This window comes from Pseudochaenichthys georgianus, chromosome 17 (assembly GCF_902827115.2).
Source record: "Pseudochaenichthys georgianus chromosome 17, fPseGeo1.2, whole genome shotgun sequence".
NCBI lineage: Eukaryota > Metazoa > Chordata > Actinopteri > Perciformes > Channichthyidae > Pseudochaenichthys > Pseudochaenichthys georgianus.
In genome coordinates, this window is record NC_047519.1 from 14,014,412 (window position 1) to 14,034,893 (window position 20,482).

Below are 20,482 nucleotides of genomic sequence, written 5' to 3' on the forward strand. Positions count from 1 at the left end.
TTTAAAAGAAGAAACACTCAAAACAACCAGGACGAGGGTTAAACAAAAATCTGTTTTAATCATAAACGGTAACAATGCAATACCATATAATACATTACCATACGAAGCCATATCATATGAGTAATGTCAGGAGTATGCCTACTCCTGGCCTTGTTCACAGGCTGCCCTGACCTCCCGCTCCGGGCCGCGCGTGAAGAGAGAATGAAGCAACACGTTGCACGTCCCAAAACCAACAAAGGGGTGGAGTTTCATTTGGGAGATACCAACACGTTGTCTCACAGGGAATTAGCGCCTGGCAGCTATGAAAGCCACAGGTGTTGGGAAGGCCTGCAGGAGGTACCTCATAAAAAATCAGGGGAAATGCCCCTCCCCATTTGTAAAGCCTATCGATGGTTTAACCCAGAAAACATTATCAGGGATAATCTTTACACTCCAAACAGAAATCACCATTAATTCTGCATCTTTCTTCTTCACAAATAGCTTAAAACACTCTTTTGATAAACAGGTAAAAAGTCAAACAAAAAACTATTGTGCTCATCTTCCTTTAAGACAAGGGAACATTGTTTCAGAAATCTATAAAAAACCTCTCTATATTTGCGAGGAAAAATTTACCTTTTGTTCCTTCAACTATTAACACACAGGAATGTATAAACTCACACATATACTTATTCAAGATATATAGACTTCTCTGAAACTTGGCCTGCTTGAGATCCTAAAACAGAATATCCTCTCCCCACACCACTCACCCTGTGTTGCATACCTCCACATCCCCCACTGCAATAAAACCTATTTTACAGCCCTTTGTCTCTCGCCATTTTAGTCCTCACATTTATGAAAGGATCAAACAGAGAAATCACTATAAAACACAAACACAGGTATTGCCTGAACAGTATTCACTTAACTGCTACTATTGAAACTCAAAGGACCTCTTTTAGTGTCTGGAAATTGCAACAAGACTTTCTGCCATTTCACATGAAACACACTTCTTTGGTACAATATCTCACATCAATTTCCACAACGTTTAAACCTGATGCTCCTAACCTGTCGGTTAGCAGGCAGCACGGTTTTTTTCCTCTGTCCCAGATGTGCCTAATACACACGGTCGTAATGAGCCCAGGGCTGTTATTACGCACTGTGTGAATAGCACTGCACACACCTCCGCTCATTCCCTCAGCAGGTTTGAGCGTGAACGCGCCTCAATGTCCAGTTTACGAGCCTTCTCCTAAACAGAGACAGGATGAGAGCCGGTGTGAGATGCAGCGTGTGGAGGGCCCCTCGCAGCTTTTCGGTCCGGGCCCCTCTTGGGTTGCTTCACGGGCAACGGCAGCGAGGGCTCTGACGTGGCTCGTCACCATGACAACCACAGCACATCCAGAGCATGTCGCGCGCTCTCAGAATATTACTCAGAATGGCGACGTGTGTGTTCGATGGACAGATGAATAATAATAAGCAGCAAGGCCCACCGGGTAAGCCGGCTGCCCCTCACCTGTCGGTTATAGGCAGCATGGCTCGCTGCATAAATAGGCTGTCTTTAAAACCTATTGGTTTTTAGGCAGCTCAGTTTTTCTCCTCTGTCCCAAACCTACCTCCTACACACGGTAATGAGCCCACGAGTGCCATTATTACAGTGAGGACAGCACTACACACAGCTCCGCTCATCCCTTAGGGGTGTTGATGAGCGTGAACGCACCTCGGTGTCCAGTTTAACACTCTAAGCAATCACTGTTATTTTCAGCCGATTTTCGGCACTAATCTACTGGCAGCCCCCTATAACCAGAATGTTTCTGTGAATTATTTAATTTTTTACAGTGATAAACTAAAATTGTTCAACAGTATGAATACTGTATAATTTCAGTGTATTGCTGGCGACTGCTGCCGGTATTTTACTGTTAATGAGAAAGGCTGTAAAATCCTTTCACAGTATGAGTACTGTGGTATGGCAGTGAAGTGCAGGCGTCTGTGAAGAGACTGCCGGCGCTTTACTGTTGTTTGACAGGAAAATGTGTTACAGTGGACATAATGAGAGCCTGTGTGAGGTGCAGCGTCTGGAGGGCTCTGGCCTGGCTCGTCACCATGACAACCACAGCACATCCAGAGCAGGTTGGCGCGCTGAGTGGCGGCGCGTGTGTTCAATGGACAGATGGAATATATAATATGCAGCAAGGCTCCCCGGTTAAGCCGGTTGCCAATAGCCTATTGGTTACTTGGCAGCATGGCTCGCTGCCTAAGCCGGCTGGGTTTTTTAACTTATCGGTTAATAAAACAGCAGGGCGTACTATTCAATCCGTCTACCTTTAAAACTTTTTGGGTTTAGGCAGCACGGATTTTTCCTCTGTCTCAGACGTACCTCCTACCCACGGTCGTAATAAGCCCACGGAGGGCCATTATTACACCTCGGGTGGACAGCACTGCACACACCTCCGCTCATCCCTTAGTGATGTTGAGCGTGAATGCGCAGTTTACGAGTCTTCTCCTAAACGGCGACATAATGAGAGCCTGTGTGAAATGCAGCGTGTGGAGGGCTCTGGCGTGGTTTGCCACCAACCACAGCACATCCAGAGAATGTACACCTGGCGCTATCAGAGTACTGGATGGTACTCAGGGTGGCGGCGCGTGTGTCTGATGGACAGATGGATGAGCAGGCGGAGGGGCAGAGAGTAGTCTCTGCAGTTCGCCTCTCCCCCCCCGCAGTTCTACGGGATACAGGAAGTCCTGTCATCCCGGGAACAGTGTCTCGCGCTCCGTGCAGAGCGGCAGGAACTCTGGTTAAAAGGAAGCTTTTTTCCAGGGTTCCTCCATGGGGAAGAAAATCAGGGTTTCTTACTCCCGGTATTTTCTGGTCACGAAGGAGACGGGGTGGGGGGAATGAGACCCATCCTCGATCTGTCAGTGTCCAACAAGGGAATGGCCTTTTCCCATGCTGACGATCAAACAGGTTCTGGAGTGTTCACCAGGGAGGTGCACATCCATAGTCCTGAAGGATGCAGTCCTCCACGTAACCATCATCCCGAAACACAGAATTTCCTGTGTTTCTCATTCCTGGCTCCACACACTTTTTCAAAGTGGGTGGAGCCGGTGGGAGCAGCTACTCAGAATGGGGATGAGTGTTTATTTTACCTGGACGACCGGCTGTGGCTGGCTCGCTCCAGGAAGGGAGGAAGCGGCTTACAGACGATACAGCTAGTATCTCATCTGTCAAACCTGGGTTTCATTATCAACTGGAAGGAGAGCTGTCCTCGTCCCTCCCAGGTTATCTTTTTAACTGGGAGTGGAATTGAACTCAGCCCGCATGAGAGCGCGACTCTCACAGCGGAGAGGGGAGAAAGTGACAGCTCTCCTCCGGCACGTCACACCCCGCGGGGCGGTGACAGCCCTCTCCGTGATGCAGCTGTTAGACATGATATCAGCTGGTCACGTGGTGATCCCCCTGGGTCTCCTTCATAGTGAGGAGACTCCAGGTGGTTTATTCGCCTGTGCATCGACCCCGTGCGTCAGAGGAGACGCATGGTGTACATTCCTCCTTCCGTGGTTTGGATTTGACCCACTGGAAAAATCTCCACGTCAGTGGGGGTGCCCCTGAGCAGAGTGACGTCACACACCGCAGTGTTCACAGACGCATCTCTCGCAGGCTGAGGAACGTGCATGTCGCAGGCAGTGGGGGGACGGTGGCCGGGTCACATGTCTCTCCATATAAACGTGCTGGAATTACTCTCCGTATGGAAAGTGCTCCAGCACTTCGTCCCGTTGCTGTACAATCAACATATGTTGATTCAAACAGACAACAAAGCAGCGGCGGCCTACATAAATCGCCAGGGAGGTGTTCGATCAGCGCAGCTGCTGAACACACATCCTACACAGCCAAATGGACAGCGTTCCGTGTGGTGTGCAGGGAGAAGCCTGGACCCCGTTGGCCCCCCTGCCTCGTGCTGTCGTTCCTCCAGCTGTTGCTGGAAAGGAATTGGCTTATAGCACGGTAAAAACATGCTGCTGCCATTTCATCTTACCACGTAGGTTTGGTGTCAGCACGGTGTGTAGTCACCCTCTGGCAAAACATTTTCTACGGGGAGCACAGAGACTCAGACATGTGTCACGCGCTTTAGCGCCTCAATGGGTTTTTGGCTTAGTGTTACGCGCACTGAGTAAAGCTCCAGTTGAACCTTTAGATCAGGTTCCCCTGAAGTTCTTGTCAGCCAAAGTAGCTCTGCTCTTGGCTCTCACATCAGCTAAAGGGTGAGTGATGTGTCTGCTCTCTCTGTGGCTCCGTCATGTCTCCAGATCCAAGGAGATGGCAGCTCAGCTGTTTTGCGCCTTAAACCGGCTTTTATGCCAAAGGTGATCACAAGCTCTTTTAGATCGAGAGGGATCACTTCGGATGGCTTCTTCCCTCCTCCTCACACATCAGAGGAGGAAGCCACATCTCATCTCCTCTGTCCCGTACGTGCGCTGTCATGTTATATTGCACGCACAGCCACGTTGCGCAAGTCTCAGCGCCTGTTTGTGCATTACAGAGAGCGCTCAATAGGGCAGCCTCTGTCTGCACAGCGGCTGTCACACTGGTTGTGTGAGGCTGTATCACAGGCGTATGTCTACTCTGGGGTGGATCCCCCAGAAAACATCAAAGCGCACAGCACCAGAGGAATTTCAACCTCTATGGCGTTGCATGGAGGAATGACAGTGGGAGACATTTGCAATGCTGCATCTTGGTCTTCCCCCTGTTCTTTTATTCGTTTTTATTTGAGGGATGTCTCCCATTCCTCTCTTACACATTCAGTACTGCTGTTCTGTCAGATTGAGTAATGTCAGGGACTAAACGGTGTGCCCTCTCTCCTGCCTATCGGCATTCAGAGAGCTGCCCCTTTTGCCCCTCTTTTATAGGTTTAACAAGTGGGATTTGTTTATCTCTACTTTTTTTAAACGACGGGTATTCACCTTCATTCCCTTAAAGAGAATATTCATTTGGAATAATGCTATATTTCCAGGGACTGTGATGCTCCTTCTTTTTCGCATGGGTTATTAATTGAGTAGATTGGTTTTTGTGCTTCTGGTTACGGACGGACCAGTGAGGCGTGGACTACATCCTGCTTCGCCCTTAACCCAATAGCGATAGCCTTAGAGGGCGAAGCCTCATACGAAATAGAACTGAGGTTACGTACTGTAACCCAGCTTCTATGAGTATAGGCGCAGCCCTCTAAGGTTCGGGCCCCACTGGCTCCGCGAATAGCTGAAGAAAAGCTGTTTGTGTGGGAGCAGTTGGACGGGCCATCTTCCTATTTATACGGAAGTGAGGCCGGAGGTGGGGCCCACGTCATAGGTGGGCGTGGATTAAATCTGTCAGTGCTGCACACGTGCAGTGGGATTACCCAATAGCGATAGCCTTAGAGGGCTGCGCCTGTACTCATAGAAGCTGGGTTACAGTACGTAACCTCAGTTGTTTCCCTTTGTTTATAATATTATCACCGCTTTTGTTTTGAAATCACTTCATCGAGTTTCGCCCCGCCCCTCGCTCCAAGGATCATTTGACCATTTAGTAAGGTAAAAAGCAAAAAGGCCTCTCGAACGCTCTTCCGTTTACGTGTTTAATAAAGAAAAACAATTGGATGGTAGATAGCCTACACCAGGGGTGCCCAACCAGTCGATCGCGATCGACCGGTCGATCGCGGGAGATTCCCAGTCGATCGCGAGATGTGTCTAAAAATAGAACAACAATATTCTGTTTTATCGTTAATGTCCTGTAACATAATCTTCCTGTGCCAGAATAATGCACTTGAACGCATCAAAGCTTTGTGATTGGCCGGCGTGACCCCATGTGTCGGAGCGTGGCTGGTGAGCAGTGGGCAGTGCACTAGTTCGCTAACGTTGTCCGTGTCAACACCATGTCAACACCAGGGGCCTATACTACGAAGCTGGTTCAACCTAACCTGGATATGTTTGAGTTAGCCGGTTGGCCTAATCCAAAACATACGCGCTCTCGCTAAACGGTCCTACGACACGGGTTATCAAGTGGATCGCTCAAGCCAGCCGTGTCCTATCTAGTTAGGTGCGCGTTCACATGAAAGGGGTGGTATTTGGAGCATTCGACCAATCACAAACATGGAGAAGCGTACTGACAGTGCAGCGTCATACTTCCTGAATGAAAAGTCAACTATAATATTAGACATATGAAGAAGTTAAATTAAATATCCATGACTTAAACACTTTATCCAGGATCAAAGCCACATAGCTGCACCTGCAAGGTGAATACAGCTGGTAAAAGTGTTTGAATGCGTACATTAACAGGTTTATGATATCACTGCCCCGTCTCTAAGACACGATCTGACTTTAATTACATTTGACTCGAGAGTGTTTCGTCAACTTAATGTGTTGCTTAAAATAATACTTCTGCATACAGTATGTGACACTGTGAGTGTTGCACGGCCAGATACGGCTCAGCTGACTCAGATAAGGAGATATATGATACATTATGAAGTGATATGCCGCGGACTGTACTTAATGTTACTCTGATCCGGTTACTTATGTCGTGGCAGATATTTAAGTAAGCTTTCTTAACGCTAATGTTATAATAGTCAGATTGCTCTGAAGATGGGAGGTGATATTTTATTAATGTTCACGTTCACACAGTCGGTGATTTTTGCCGGCCGTCTTTCCTGCAACGGCAGCTTTTCTGTATTTCCTTTCTCCTGTAATATGACTTGATCGCTTTAAACTCCGCACACTGAGCTCTGATTGGTCAGCAGGCAGTGCTTTCACTGAGTTGAGCTCTTAGCCTGCAACCTAACCTGGTCCCGACCAGGTTAGCCGCTAAGCATAAGTTACCATGGAGATCTAGCCTGCTAAAAAGAGAACCAGCTTCATAGGACCGGAAAGCCGGAGTTTTCCCTGAATTTAGCCGGCTAAGAGAAAATCCTGCTTCGTAGTATACCCCCCAGGAGTGACAGTCCGCACACACACACAAGACCGCAATTATGGCAGAAGCAAAACATATATAATTTTCACTCCGAGTGGGAGGATGATTATTTTTATATCTATTCCAATTCAAAGTCCATCTGTCTCATCTGCAATGCGAGCGTGGCTTTATCGAAGAAGGGTAATTTAGGAGCGGCATTTCAAAACAGTGCACAAACGCTACGAGACGGAATTCCCTCCTAATTCTGCCCTACGCTCCAAAAGGGGAGGGGCCTGAAAGGACAGCTAAATGCACCGCAGTCCATTTCCACCAGACCCAACAACAAGAGCAAGGCTGCTACCATAGCATCTTAACGTGTCAGTCACGTTCTTGCGAAACACATGAAGTCTTTCAAAGACGGCGAAGTTGTGAAAGAAGCATTCCTGGAGGCTGTCGATGCGTAATAAAAATAACAGTAGCATTTCAACAGGTTTTTGATATGATCAAAACTCAAGTTAGATACCGTTATTAATCAGCTGTGTTTTAGTTTGTTTGAACTTATTCATTATAATTATTGTACAAAATGGTATAAGAATGCAAAATTGATTATAGTCTATTATCAATTCAGGTTAAGAAACTAGTGTTGCTTGCATCCTATTTTAAAGGCATTTCTTTTTATAATCTACTACAATGCAACAAAAAAAGGGTTTGATTCTATTAATGTTGTCTTTTTTATTGCACTTTGGCAGCAGATTCCTGTGTAGCTTCAGATCTGAGTTGTCTTATTAGTAAGCCTAATTTATACTTTTGTAGCAACACTATTTTTATATAATGGCAAAGAAAGGGTTCAGAGTATTCATATGTGGCAGTACTGTTCAATGTTTCTTGAAAACATTACCCACTGTAGTATGTGACGTGTGAATAAACTCCAACTCTGTATCAACAACACTGTTATGTAACTTCAGTTAAATACTTATATGTGTGTAGATTAGAAAGAGGTAAAGGATCTGCAGTATTTTATGAAGTATTCATCGTACAAAGGTCAGTTTTATACAAGTAGAAGTGTGTATTTACCTGGCAGTAGGCTGTCAGTAATGGCTACGCCTCTCTATTTGGACTGGTAGATCTCGGCAGACTTGCAACTTCAAAAGTAGCTCTCGGTTCAAAAAAGGTTGGGCACCCCTGGCCCATCCAGGATTTGGGCCCGCCCATGAGAAATCAGGGCTGATTAAAAAAAATTATTATATAAAAATATTTGTTAAATGTTTGTATTATTATGTTTATTGTTGTTATTTGTAGGGCTTTGTCATACCATTTATTTTTGTATTAAACTATCTTGAAACATTAGTATAATATAATTTTTTTATTTTGCTATGAAATTCTGAGCGCGAGACTGTTTTTTCGCGGGGTTGAGTTGTGTGTGTTTTTTTTTAAAGTGAGACGCGTCACAGCAGCCTGTCAGTTTACTGTGGCGGTTAGTTTGGTTAGGCTATTATCCTTTTGTATATGTATCGGCAACAATGGATATTAGAAAGTGGTTCACGAACAATAAGAGCTCACAAAAGGATTGTGGCAACTCAGCACCAGATGCTGGCAACTTGACGTGTCCCCCGCCACCTATTCCTTCTCCTCCACCAGGTCCCGAGTCAACGTTGTCAGACGAAGCCTCTTCGGAGCCGGGCAGCAGCAGCAGTTCATCCTTTAGCAGCCCAGGCCCAGCTCCCATTCTAAACGCTCGTGATCTTGGAGATTTTAGTTTTCTAGTTCCAGAGGACCTTGGCGTGGATACACCAAAACAGGTAGTCCTGGATAGTTTCCCCTCTCGGCTCTTCTCCGGGAAAAAACGTAGTTTTGCCAGCTCATGGTACCAAAACCGACCCTGGCTTGAATACTCCGTAAAAAGGCGATGCTGCGTACTGTTTCCCATGCAGAAAGTTTAAGGCTCATCATCATGACTCGTCGTTCACCATAAAAGGCTTCAAAGACTGGAAGCATGCCTTACAAAAGGGCACGGGTCTTAGCAAACACAGCTCTTCCAAGGAACATTTAGTGTGTGAGAAATTGTGGAGAGAAAAACAAATACGCATCGGGACAGGTCAGGAAATCACAACTCTTGTCAACAAAGATCAGCTGGCTCGTAACAAATATTACGTGGGCTCCATTATTGACATTGTAACTTTTCTCTCTACCAGCAATCTTCCTTTCCGAGGTGACCACGACTCTTTAGAGTGCATGTCCAAGTCTGGCAGTGGGTTATTTTTGTCATTGTTTGAGTATACCATCGAAAAGGACCCAGAACTCGCGAAAATTGCCCCCACCATTCCCAAAAAAGCTTCCTACATAAGCCATGATATACAAAACGAAATAATTGACCTGATGAGCAAAGTTGTAACGGAGCATATTGTTGAGGAAATAGGCGACTCCTTTTACACTGTCAAAATGGATGGAACCCGAGACCCAACAGGCTGTGAAAACATTTCAATTGTACTGCGTTTTGTTGATGAGAACTATGTCATAAAAGAGAGGCTCTTGACAATCGCCACAGCAGTTGCAGGTGATGCAAAAACCCTCACACAGACACTCATTGATGAAATACGCAAAGCTGGCCTGAGCACAGACAAAATTCTCAGCCAGGTATACGATCGGGCAAGTCTTATGTCGGGGAGACACGGTGGGGTTCAAAGACTCCTTCAAGATGAACTGGGCAGAGAAATCCCATATGTGCACTGCTTCAACCACCAGCTGCACTTGGTCGTTGTTCACGCCATGTCCGGTGAGAGAGCCATTGAGGATTTATTCAACATCTGTAATGTCCTCTACAAGTTCCAGCCTGTCCTCCTACAAAAAACGACCATATAGGTCGATTGTTCAGCAGCTAAATACGACCCAGAGACACGTTTTAAAGTGTAGCGCCTCTAGTGGTCGTGTAAGAAACAACATGCTCCTGTCGATTGCAAACGCTCCGGAGGGTCGTTTATTCACAAATAACCCTCTCTGGAAAATCCTAAATTGTGGAATAGTTTGGCCATTAAAATGCTTTTTTATTAGATTTCTAGCGAGAAGTGTATATTGTACTTTTATAATCCACGTCCAGTGGATGTGTAGGATCTACAGTTTGATAGATATACGAAGATGATTTGAGGTCTCGCCAGGAGAACGTGTACTGTATATGGGGCAACTTCCATGTAAAGTTAGCGTGGGTGAAAACAGTATTTCCGGTCTCGAAGTTTTCATAATAAAACCGGAAGTATTCCCCACACTGTCAAATGATTACGCAGTGATATCTCCATTACTCATCCACTAAAAAACATCAGTTTATCCTTGTTAATTACACAATATTGATTGGTTTAAATTGTGTACAATGCTTTTGTGTTTTTAACCTTCGATTCGGAGAAACAAATTGTTTTTTCGGAGTTTAGACACGACAGAGTTCCCGAAGACACTACACTACCCAGAATCCCCAGCTATCGTTTGGGACTACAACATCCGCCTTGCTTTACAAACCCCGTGATTAGCCCTCAAGCTCTGTGATTGGATATTGGAGTGGCAGTGTGACAAGGTTACGCTGAGCGTCAAAGCTCTTTGAAATGGAATGGAACCACGCCAGACTATCCAAAACTGGACTTGGACGGGTCCAGCCCGGCCCTCCCCCCCAGAATTACACATGCTTCCTATTGTGTGTTTCGCAACATGTTCTATGGCACGTCTCTACTGGGAAATGTAGTTTTAAAAGACGTTTTCGTATTTCCCACAATTAGAAGTTGCCAGTATTAAACTGTATACATCCCTGGAGGAAACTTTAGGGGACACGAAACACATTGGTGTTATCAAATTTAAAACATATAATTAATACATGGGTGAAAATTGCTTGTGTCCATAATGTGCAGCATTAATACCACATGACAGCTGGACTTATGTCTGTGATCCCTCCTGTTGTTAATTGATAAGCCTGAAACATGCACTTGTCAAGGTTCAGATGCACATTTAGCAAATATGGCAGTAGCCATCGATCATCTTAAGATAAGATACTTTATTGATCCCAAGTTGGGAAATGTTTTTGTTACAGCAGCATGTACTACTTTGTTCTACTCCACTACAATTCAGAGGTTAACCTGGTATTTTTACTCTACTACATTTATTTTTGTTACTTTGCAGATTCTGATTAATGATGTGAAATATAAACAACCCTTAAATCAGACTTTAGTTACACCTGAGTAAAATTCAGCCTTATCAGTTTGTCTGTTTTGCACATCCTCCTGTTAATATCTTTGGACGTCCTGCACTAAACTGTTTTACTGTAGAGATCACTACAGTATCTTCTAGATATTTTCCATTCTATATTTCTATCATTGACCCCTATTTTGTATGTAGGCTACTCTTAATATTTAAATGTTTTCATCAATAACTAAATAAATATAACTTATTCAACAACTACATTCAATAACGTGCTTTAACCACTAGGAGGTGCGGTTTAGACCAGTGGTCTAGTTAATAAAACATAATAATATCGTACATAATAGAGAGGCGAAGTCCCTCCCTTTCCGGGAGCCTCCATGGGACCCCGGAAGTGTAAAATTATACATTGAAGTCAATGGAGAGAGAAAGGTTATCTTTTGATCCCGTTTGAATTGTGCCACGAATGACACATATGATGTTTGTCAATTTAAAAGAATATTTTGCAAGTCAAAAAAATTAAAATGTGTCGTAAAACTGTGAAGTTACACATTTTTTTGTGTGAAACCGCTGAGTGAACTACAGGTATCTCGTCTCGCACAATACGCGTCACCAACATAAAGATGGCCGTCACGTTGGCAAATTTCACCATAGATATATATAAACACTAGATGGCTCACACGCGCTGCTGGCCAATGGAGACCGACGTTGCCACTTGGCCGCCATCTCGCTACAGGCAGTGCTCTCATTCATAACATTATGGGTTCTATTTAAATAACCATAGCTTGCTCAATTTTCAACCGATTTTCAAACGGTTTGGTTTTTTATAAACATCAAAGATGTAGTTATGATGCTGCATACTTATAATCATGGACTTTCATATGAAAATAACATTAATCAGATAAAGCAATAGCTATACACACACACACACACACAAGGTATTTATATTAAATATTTGCCGGTGTATATATTTCCATTTATTTTATTATATTGTCAATATTTAAAATAAATTATAAATAAATTATAAAATTAAAATACATTTATATTTTATATATAAAAATCGGTCTCATGTTACCACTCTGTAAACCAAGAGTTGTTAATTGAGCAATGCCTTAGCTTGAAGAACAGGGACACAACTAATGACAATAGCATATGTTGGTATATTATTTAGATATTCACACCTTTATCAGAAGAACCAAACCAACATAAAATGTGCTCACAGACAGGCCAGTTCTGTCTAATTTATCACAATTATTTTTGACATGAGATCTTCATATCATCCTAGTTTTGTATTTAGTTTCTAGATTTGTAAACAAATCCAGAACCTTTGAAATATGTTATTGAAAAAAGACCAAGAATAATATAAACTGTACCATATGTCCTTCTGTAGTCCATTTGTGGTTTGTCTTGACTCACCCCGGCTGATATATCACAAAATCCACTGTTTAAATTGTTCCCTATATTGCCCCTATGCCCCTGTAAGGTGTCCTTGGGTGTTATGAAAGGCGGCCCCCCCAACATAAATGTATTATTATTATTAAGAAGAACAACTTGGTGTGGTGTGGAGGGGATGTAGGAAGCAGGAGCAGGTGGGGAGAGATGGGGCTTCAAGGTTCAAGGTTATTTGTTTTAAATGTGTCTTGTACACAATAAAATAAAATACAGTATACCACAAAACCAATAAGACACACAGTGACACATGGCACACTAACAATCAATCATCGTCCAGCCTCAGCTTTGGTATTCTTTCACAACCATATTATGGGTTTATTAGACTGAGCAAACATAAACATATGTGGTGATCCCACGGGTTCTTGTTTGCAGACAGCGGCGATTGGAGCATCCATAGGCTGCACAAAAGTCCGGCATAGTCAGGTACTTCTGTAAACACAAAGCCAGTATCATAACGCAAGATGTTTTTAGCCAAACCACTTGGAAGAAATCATGTGTAACTTAAGTTATGTTGAAAAGAAAGAGCAGTTCTGCCTCACCCACTGGTGTAAAGTTGCTGGGTGAACTTTGTAATACTAGGTCTCACTGACAGCCTCTTGTTATTAGCCAGCTAATAAATACAACCACATACACAAAGAAAAGCTGCAATTTCAACATGTCCAAGCATCCTGTATCATAGCCATGCTAATAATGTTTATAATAAACCAAACCGTTTGTAAATCAGTCAAGATTTCAGCGAGTTAAGAGTATTTTTGTGCAGATCACTCACCTTACAACAGCTACCATAACGCGAATCAGAGTAACTGTTGACTGTAGCAAGATGGCGGCCAGTCAGCTACGCTGGAAAATCTCCCATGAGCCATCTAGTGTTTATATATATCTATGAATTTCACCTCATTCTTTCAGAATGAGAATAAAAGTATACAACGAGGTGAAAATCACTACAAGTCTGGACACGTTGAGAGCTGTACATATATGAAAGGGGAGTTAGTCGGTTCTGTAAGAGCCAGCATGCGGGACCGGCTTTACAAGGTTTCGGTGAGTAATATGAGTGCAATGTGTAACGTTAATGTCAGCTAGCTAGCATTAGCTAACAAGGTACACTAACGTGTTTTGTTTTAGCAACTAGTTTTCTCCTTAAGAACTTCGTGGTCTCTGTGTATGCTGTGGATAACATTAGTGTTCACAAGAACAAGGTACACTCCCGTGTTGTTTTAGTTGCTCTTCAGATTGAAGCGGCCAGTTTTATATCGACTATACTGTATGTGTGATCTCGTTGTGTCATTTGAGTTTATTTGCTGTGTGTAGATCCAAGGGTTTTGGTTATCTTGTCAATTTGTTTGGTTATCTAGGCACAGCTGTGTGTGACTCCCTCTGGTACACTGAGAAGGATTTGATCAGGATCTAGACTCAGTGTGTAGTTTATTAATTAATAAACTACACACTGAGTCTATCATCCTGATCAAATCCTTCTTTTTTGTTGATCAAATGTTTTTCAAAAATGTATTCATACACATTTAAAAAAATTAGGGCTGTCAGTCGATTACAATATTTAATCGCGATTAATCGCACGATTGTCCATAGTTAATCGGAAATTAATCGTACATTTTTTATCTGTTCTAAATGTCGCTTATAGGAATATTTTTCACGTTTTTAATACTCTTATCAACATATCAGTGGACAAATATGCTTTATGCAAATGTTTATTATCATTTGAACAATGACAAATATTCTCATGAATATTAAACACAACAACCTCATAGGTAATACAGAAAAATCAAACAATAACAACAATCAGACAATCAGACAAAACTATGGAAAAATAAACCCTCCCACCCCCAGATCCTGACCATCCTTGTATTGCCCATTCAATCTATTATAGCATGCTAACAAACATGGTACTTACTATATTTTTACAGATCTGCATGGGAGACGATGGCGCGATGCAGAGCGCTGTCTGGGATTGTGCACGGGGGATGTACAAATGCAGCCACGCTGCAGCATTGGAAATATGTGCCATGTGGCAGATCAGCTCCACAGATGTTGAGTGCCAGTGGAGGAAGCCTGGCACTTCCAAAGTAGTCCAGCCGGTGTCTCAACTCTATCAACAGCAAGAGGAGACCTACAACCCACTGGCCAGAGACATCGCTACTCAGGATGTATACTGGTTCAGGTCTGCACTGAGGGGCGCACAGTGTGGCATGGCATGGCTTTTGTCACCTGAGCCAGAGCCGCAGCCTCAACATCAGGCCATTGTCACCGTGCCGGAGCTGGTGAAGGGGCATGGGGGTCGGTGGCTTGAGGCAATTCTTGCCTCAATGCGACTGAGCAGAGACCAGCAAGCTGCCATCCAGACAGCCACCGGAGGACAGCGGACAAATCCGCAGTGGCAGTTACACAGGCGGGGCAGGTTGACAGCCAGCAAGTTTGGTGCTGTGCTGAGGTCGGGACTTTCATCCACTCCATGCGCGTCCCTCATGAAGAGGGTGCTCGGGGGGTACAACTTGGACTGAGTCATGGCTGTCAACTGGGGAGTTGTAAACGAGGCCGAAGGGGTGAAGGCTTTTGTGCAGGCCTATCAGGTGACAGTGTTCGACGCTGGTCTCTTTGTGAGTGAGTCGGGTGTTTTGGGAGCATCCCCCGATGGACTTGTGCAGCCATCTGCCCTGCTGGAGGTGAAGTGTCCACACAGCCAGAGGAACATGACCATCGCGGAGGCAGTCCTGTTACCATCCTTCTGTCTCCGTGAGGAGGGTGGGTCTTATGTTCTCAAGGAGAATCACCCATACTGGCACCAGGTCCAAGGGCAGCTGCACATCACAGACCGGAGTCTCTGCTACTTTGTTGTGTGGACCACGAAGGAGGCGATCATCATCCCCATCCCCAGAGACCCTGCATGGCATGGAAATCTCCTCCTCCTGGAGAACTTCTACACCCAGCATATGCTCCCTGTGTTGGCCAGTAGAGAGGAGGACCTTTAAATAAACACACACACACACACACACACACACAAACAATATTTAACAATAAATCCCATGTTGTTGGAAAAGTAATAATGCTGCATGTATACGTTTTTGTTCAAATATAGCAAGTGTTATCGTGTTATGTGTTCCTGATATCGTGCAGCCCTAATATTAAGGCCTTATTGTCACATGCACAATAACTACAGTGCAGTTTTGGGCAATGAACATGTTAAGTCTCAGGCCCCTCTAAAATAAAGGATATTTAAGACATAGAAATAAAGAATGACTTTTACTGAACTACTACATAACTGTATTACATGGTTATATAAATAGTTTGAATGATTCATGACTGACTGAAGCTTGTTTTTACACTGACCTGTTATACTCATATCTATTAATATCTTTGTAACTTCAGTAAACCTCAACAATTCCCCTTCTGGTTTCATGCATCACAGTTCAGTAAACTGAGTAAAATATGAACCAGTGTAATCATTATAATAACTTAGGATTGTAACTCTTTAAAAAAGATGTAGGTGGCTCTTAAAAGAGCCGTTGTGTGACTTTGGGCTGGTCTCAGCAGTTTAAGCCCTCTCCGCGGATGCAGCAGGCCAGCTGGATGTTGCCCCCGGCGATCGCAGGCTGAAAGGTTTGGGAACCGCTGGCTTAGTCAACGGTGAGGGTGCTGGCTACTTCCTTTATCAGGGGAGTTTGCAGGTTTACCAAGGCACAGCAAAGCTGTACCAGCACATTTGCAGTGTTCCTGAGGTGGCAAGGAATCAGGTCCAGAATCTTGAACTCCTTTATTCTGGCATTTGCCCTCTCCACATGGATCCTGTTCTTGGCTATTTCCCTGGTAGCTATCACCTCACTCTCTGTGAACTTACCCTTGTTCAGGAAAGGGGGAATGTTCACATTCACACCCGCTGGCACAATATCAGAAATTAAGAATCCCTTGTCTGCCAGGATAAGGTCGCCAGCCACTAAATGCTCCAGAATGCCTGAATGCTGCATAATGGCCTTATCAGACACAGAGCCTGGGAAGAGTTGGCTGCAGAAGTTGATGACTCCATTTGGGGCCACAGAGATGAGCACTTTGAAGGAGTGCATCCCTCTGTAGGTGGAGTACATCAGTTTGGCTTGGTCCATCTGACTTGGGGCGGCCACGTGGATGTCGGTGCAGTCTACAATCATTCTGCAGTTGAAGGCAGAGGACTGGAAAGCAGCAGGCATGCTGTTTTGTTTTTTTTGCCTACTGGGCACAGTGGACATCATTTTCTTGAACAGCAACCTGTGGAGCAGATGGACCATGGTGTTCACCACATTACGCTCTGTTGCGGTACTGCAGTGGAACAGCTGTGCAAGGTGCAGGTGAGGATAATTCTGCCGGATCTTCATCATGGCCATGAAGACCTGGTCTGCCAGCAGGATGCCCTCCACTTTCCATCCAGCGAAATAAACAATGGAGCCCTCAAAGCGCTCCACCAACCCCGCCACCCTTTTAAACATGGCCTGATCAGGAAGCCCTGTTTCCATACGGATGACATCATCAGGTAAGCCTGCTGCTGAATATTTGGCCATTCGCATCCAAGTATCCCCTGCCAGGTCTGCGGAGCAACTGGACTGCACACTGGAGGGTCCAGGTTCGGTGTCTGCGGACTGCATGCTGGAGAATTTGGGGTCAGTTTCTGCAGACTCTGGCTCTTTGCTGTAGCTGTGGTCGCTGGACTGATTAACCGCTGAGCTCCCTTTCTCTTTGGTCCACTCAAATACAGTGGGCCCTTTCTCTTTTCCATGAGGAAAATGGCAGCTGCATATTCTGCTTTTCTCATCTGGCTCCCCGTCTGCTCGTCTACAATGAGAAAATTATATAATTCATTACTAACAATCATTTAAACCTGCCAAATAGCCCATAGTTTATACAGTCTGCACTCTTGTATTTATCTTGTGAAGCACTTGTAACATTCAGCTTGTATGTGTTTTAGTTGTCTTTATTTTCAGGTAGAAGAGGACCAAGAGTGAGGAAGTAAGACAGAGCTCTTAAGGCCAAACAGTGTGTTTGGCCTTTTAAGTGTGACACATATGTAGGGATAAATGCTTCACCTGACCACTGTTACTAAATAAAAAAGGTTTTCTGCATCTTCAGTCATTTTTTCCAAATAATTACTAATATTTCACAAATTCTTCATGTCAACTTAAGAGCACAGCTGTATGTTGACTGTCAACTTTGCTTGGTTCATCTTACTGGGGGGCAGCTACATGGATGTTGGTGCCGTCCACAGTCATTGTGCAGTTGAAGGCAGAATGAATTTATTATTGACTCCGAATGAAGCACAACTTCATGTCATACAATACATTGACTTTATTTGTAATTGTGTAAAAACATATGAGCATTGATTAGCAAGCAGGACCTGCAGGAACAGAGCACGGTGATGGATGGAGCTGGGAAGAGAGAAGAATAAAGAAAACAGATCAACTTCATTTTCGGATATTAAAAATTCTATTTTCAAAACAAGTTGCCGCTCCTACAGTTTTCTAGTGTGTAAAGATGATTTCACTTGACCTATGCACAATATCACACTCAATACATGTGTGTCTCTGGGGGGTGCATTGTGCCTTTGATGTATATAAATAATATACCATAAGCAAATACTATTACGTACAGTGGAAATCAGGTTGCCAGAGCAGGTCAGTCCAGTGTGCATGTTCCTCAGGGTCTCAGCAGTTACAGGTGAGGGGAAAGGAAACAAAAGAGAAAAAGGTCAGTAACCACAATTTAAAAACAACACTTTGAATAATTATCTCTTCTAATAATTTTCTCTCAGTAATCACTCAACTACTGTCTTTCCAACAAACAGATTGACTCACCCTTACTGTCATCACAATGAAACACGTCCAGAAGAATGTCATGCAAAGCTCCCTGCCTGCCTTCGACTCTCCCTGACTGCTTCCTTAGCACCCGGTGGATGGCGCAGTTGGCTACTCTTCAAATGTTTCACGAAATACTTACCATCTACTCTTACTTCATGTAATAACATAATAACTTCATGGTAAGGCTACTAAAAATGACAAGGCTAAGTAATGTAATGCTAACTAACGTGCTCGCTACTCGTTGCTACTAGCTAGGTAGCTAACTTGACTATATGTTCCATGCACAACATGTGTATTACCTATGATATTACCTGATATGTCTGATCCAGCGACTCCTGGTCCTTTCATCAGACGGGAATCGATAGAAAGAGCAAGTGGTATGATCACTTTTGTGATTACAACCTGGTACAAAGCACACAGGCATCTTGTAAAAGTGAATTTATTTTTAGCAATCTCTTCTTCTTCTTCTTCGCTTTAATTACGAGTCGCAACCACTTGGAGCATTATCGCCTGTGACATCACTTACGCGAGCCAGAATGGGATTTGTAGTCTTTGTAGTCGCGTATTTTTCATAGTCTTATATTTCAACAGTTTTACGACAAAATGTGACTTTTTTGACATGGAACTTATTGTTTAAGATTGACAAACATCATATGTGTAGTTCGTGGCACAATTCAAACGGGATCAAAAGATACGTGTTCTCTCTCCATTGAATTCAATGTTAATTTTTCGCTTCCGGGGTCCCATGGGCCGGAAGTAGATGGGCGTGACTTCGCCTCTCTATATGACTATTCACTTTATTGTGAGTTTAAAACAGAACGGTAAAGGAAAATACAGTTTCAGTCTCTCGATGTGAAGCTTATGCATTGTACCATGAACCTGTATAGACCTGTAACAGTCAACTGCATGAGGAGTTGGAAAGGTAGTTCAGAAAATCAGTAATATCTTTAAAAACTACAAAAAAGTCCCTTTCTCTCAGCTGTGCACCGTTATGGTGTAAATACAGACTATCTACTAATTGGATCAAATGTAAAAGTCAGCCGAATTAGTGTTGATACTGCAAGGAAACGTATTGTGTGAAAAGAAATGGAAGATGTTGTTTAATTGTTGATATATTTATGGTTCACGTCACGTATTCAGTTTTGGCGGCATCTCTTCCAGTTTGTCAAAAGGTCTTCTGATCAGGGCTCTATAAATACATATCTAGGGCAGATATGTAATATCTGCAGCCGAACCGTGTATTACAATGCCATTATGTGATGACTTTCAAAGAGAAAAGCAAGAACACTCGGAATAAAGTATTATTATTATTATTTTTAATGTTTTCCGATTTCATATCACATAAACACCATATCCCGACGTGCATTGCGGCGTGATTTTAGCCTATCAAAACCTCTGAAAAAAGAAATGTGTCTCTCAGAATCGAAAGAGAAAAACCTATGGGAAAAACACAAAAGCATTGTACACAATTTAAACCAATTAATGTCGTATAATGAACTAGGATAAACTGATGTTTTTTTTAATGGATGAGTAGTGTAGATATCACTGTTAAATCATTTGATCATTGGTTTTATTATGAAAACGGCGAGACCGGAAATACTGTTTTCAACTGTTGAGCATATTTGTATAATAACAAAGTCATGTTTGAGTTCATGTGTATGACATCATCAGAATGTGCCTGAAACGTGGTGATGCTAATGAGCATGCGCAGTTACAATAAACGGCAGTACTCCAGGCCAAACTCTAAGCGATGTGGTCGTGTGTTTCTTCTGTCCGTTAGCATACTTGCAAGCTACTTTGGTTGACTGCAAACGTGGAGACTTCTGCTGAATATAATGTCTCACGCAACAGGTTATGGGCCCAGTCAAGGAGGCCAAAGGTGGTTTAAGTTGTTATTCGACGGTGACGAGAAAAACTTTGAGTTATGGGAGACAAGGTTTTTGGCGCACATGGAACTGCGCGGCCTCAGTGAAGTTATCCTGGAAGAGCCAGCGATAGACTACAACGACGAACAAGCACTTGAAGAAGACGCAACAAAGAATGCAGAGGCATATGCTGAATTAGTGCAGTGTCTAGATAATAAGAGTTTATCACTCATAATGAGAGACGCGAAACGAGATGGAAGAAAAGCGTTGGCAATACT

The 20,482-nt window shown here is 43.6% G+C and overlaps 2 protein-coding genes across 2 annotated transcripts; one reads left to right on the forward strand and one right to left on the reverse strand.

The window, feature by feature from the left end:
• The first annotated feature begins 13,490 nt into the window (after positions 1–13,490).
• On the forward strand, positions 13,491–16,033 carry LOC139435548 (uncharacterized). The gene is made up of 2 exons (XM_071206255.1): positions 13,491–13,546; positions 14,428–16,033. The coding sequence occupies exons 1-2, from the start codon at positions 13,520–13,522 to the stop codon at positions 15,019–15,021; spliced, it is 621 nt and encodes a 206-aa protein (XP_071062356.1). The 5' UTR covers positions 13,491–13,519; the 3' UTR covers positions 15,022–16,033.
• LOC117462894 (uncharacterized) lies at positions 16,030–18,791 on the reverse strand. Its single transcript, XM_034105260.2, has 3 exons — positions 18,132–18,791; positions 17,880–17,910; positions 16,030–17,320 (listed from the first exon to the last, which is right to left on the reverse strand). Exon 3 carries the CDS (start codon positions 17,131–17,133, stop codon positions 16,135–16,137), a length of 999 nt encoding a protein of 332 aa, XP_033961151.1. The 5' UTR covers positions 17,134–17,320; positions 17,880–17,910; positions 18,132–18,791; the 3' UTR covers positions 16,030–16,134.
• Positions 18,792–20,482: the final 1,691 nt, after the last annotated feature.

What these genes read in the sequence shown, in the direction of transcription:
- LOC139435548 (XM_071206255.1), top strand. Translation starts at nt 13,520, where the DNA reads ATGCGGGACCGGCTTTACAAGGTTTCG. An exon ending in ACCGGCTTTACAAGGTTTCG is followed by an intron (nt 13,547 to 14,427) that starts GTGAGTAATATG and finishes ATATTTTTACAG; the next exon opens with ATCTGCATGGGAGACGATGG.
- LOC117462894 (XM_034105260.2), bottom strand. Translation starts at nt 17,133, where the DNA reads ATGCAGTCCGCAGACACCGAACCTGGACCCTCCAGTGTGCAGTCCAGT.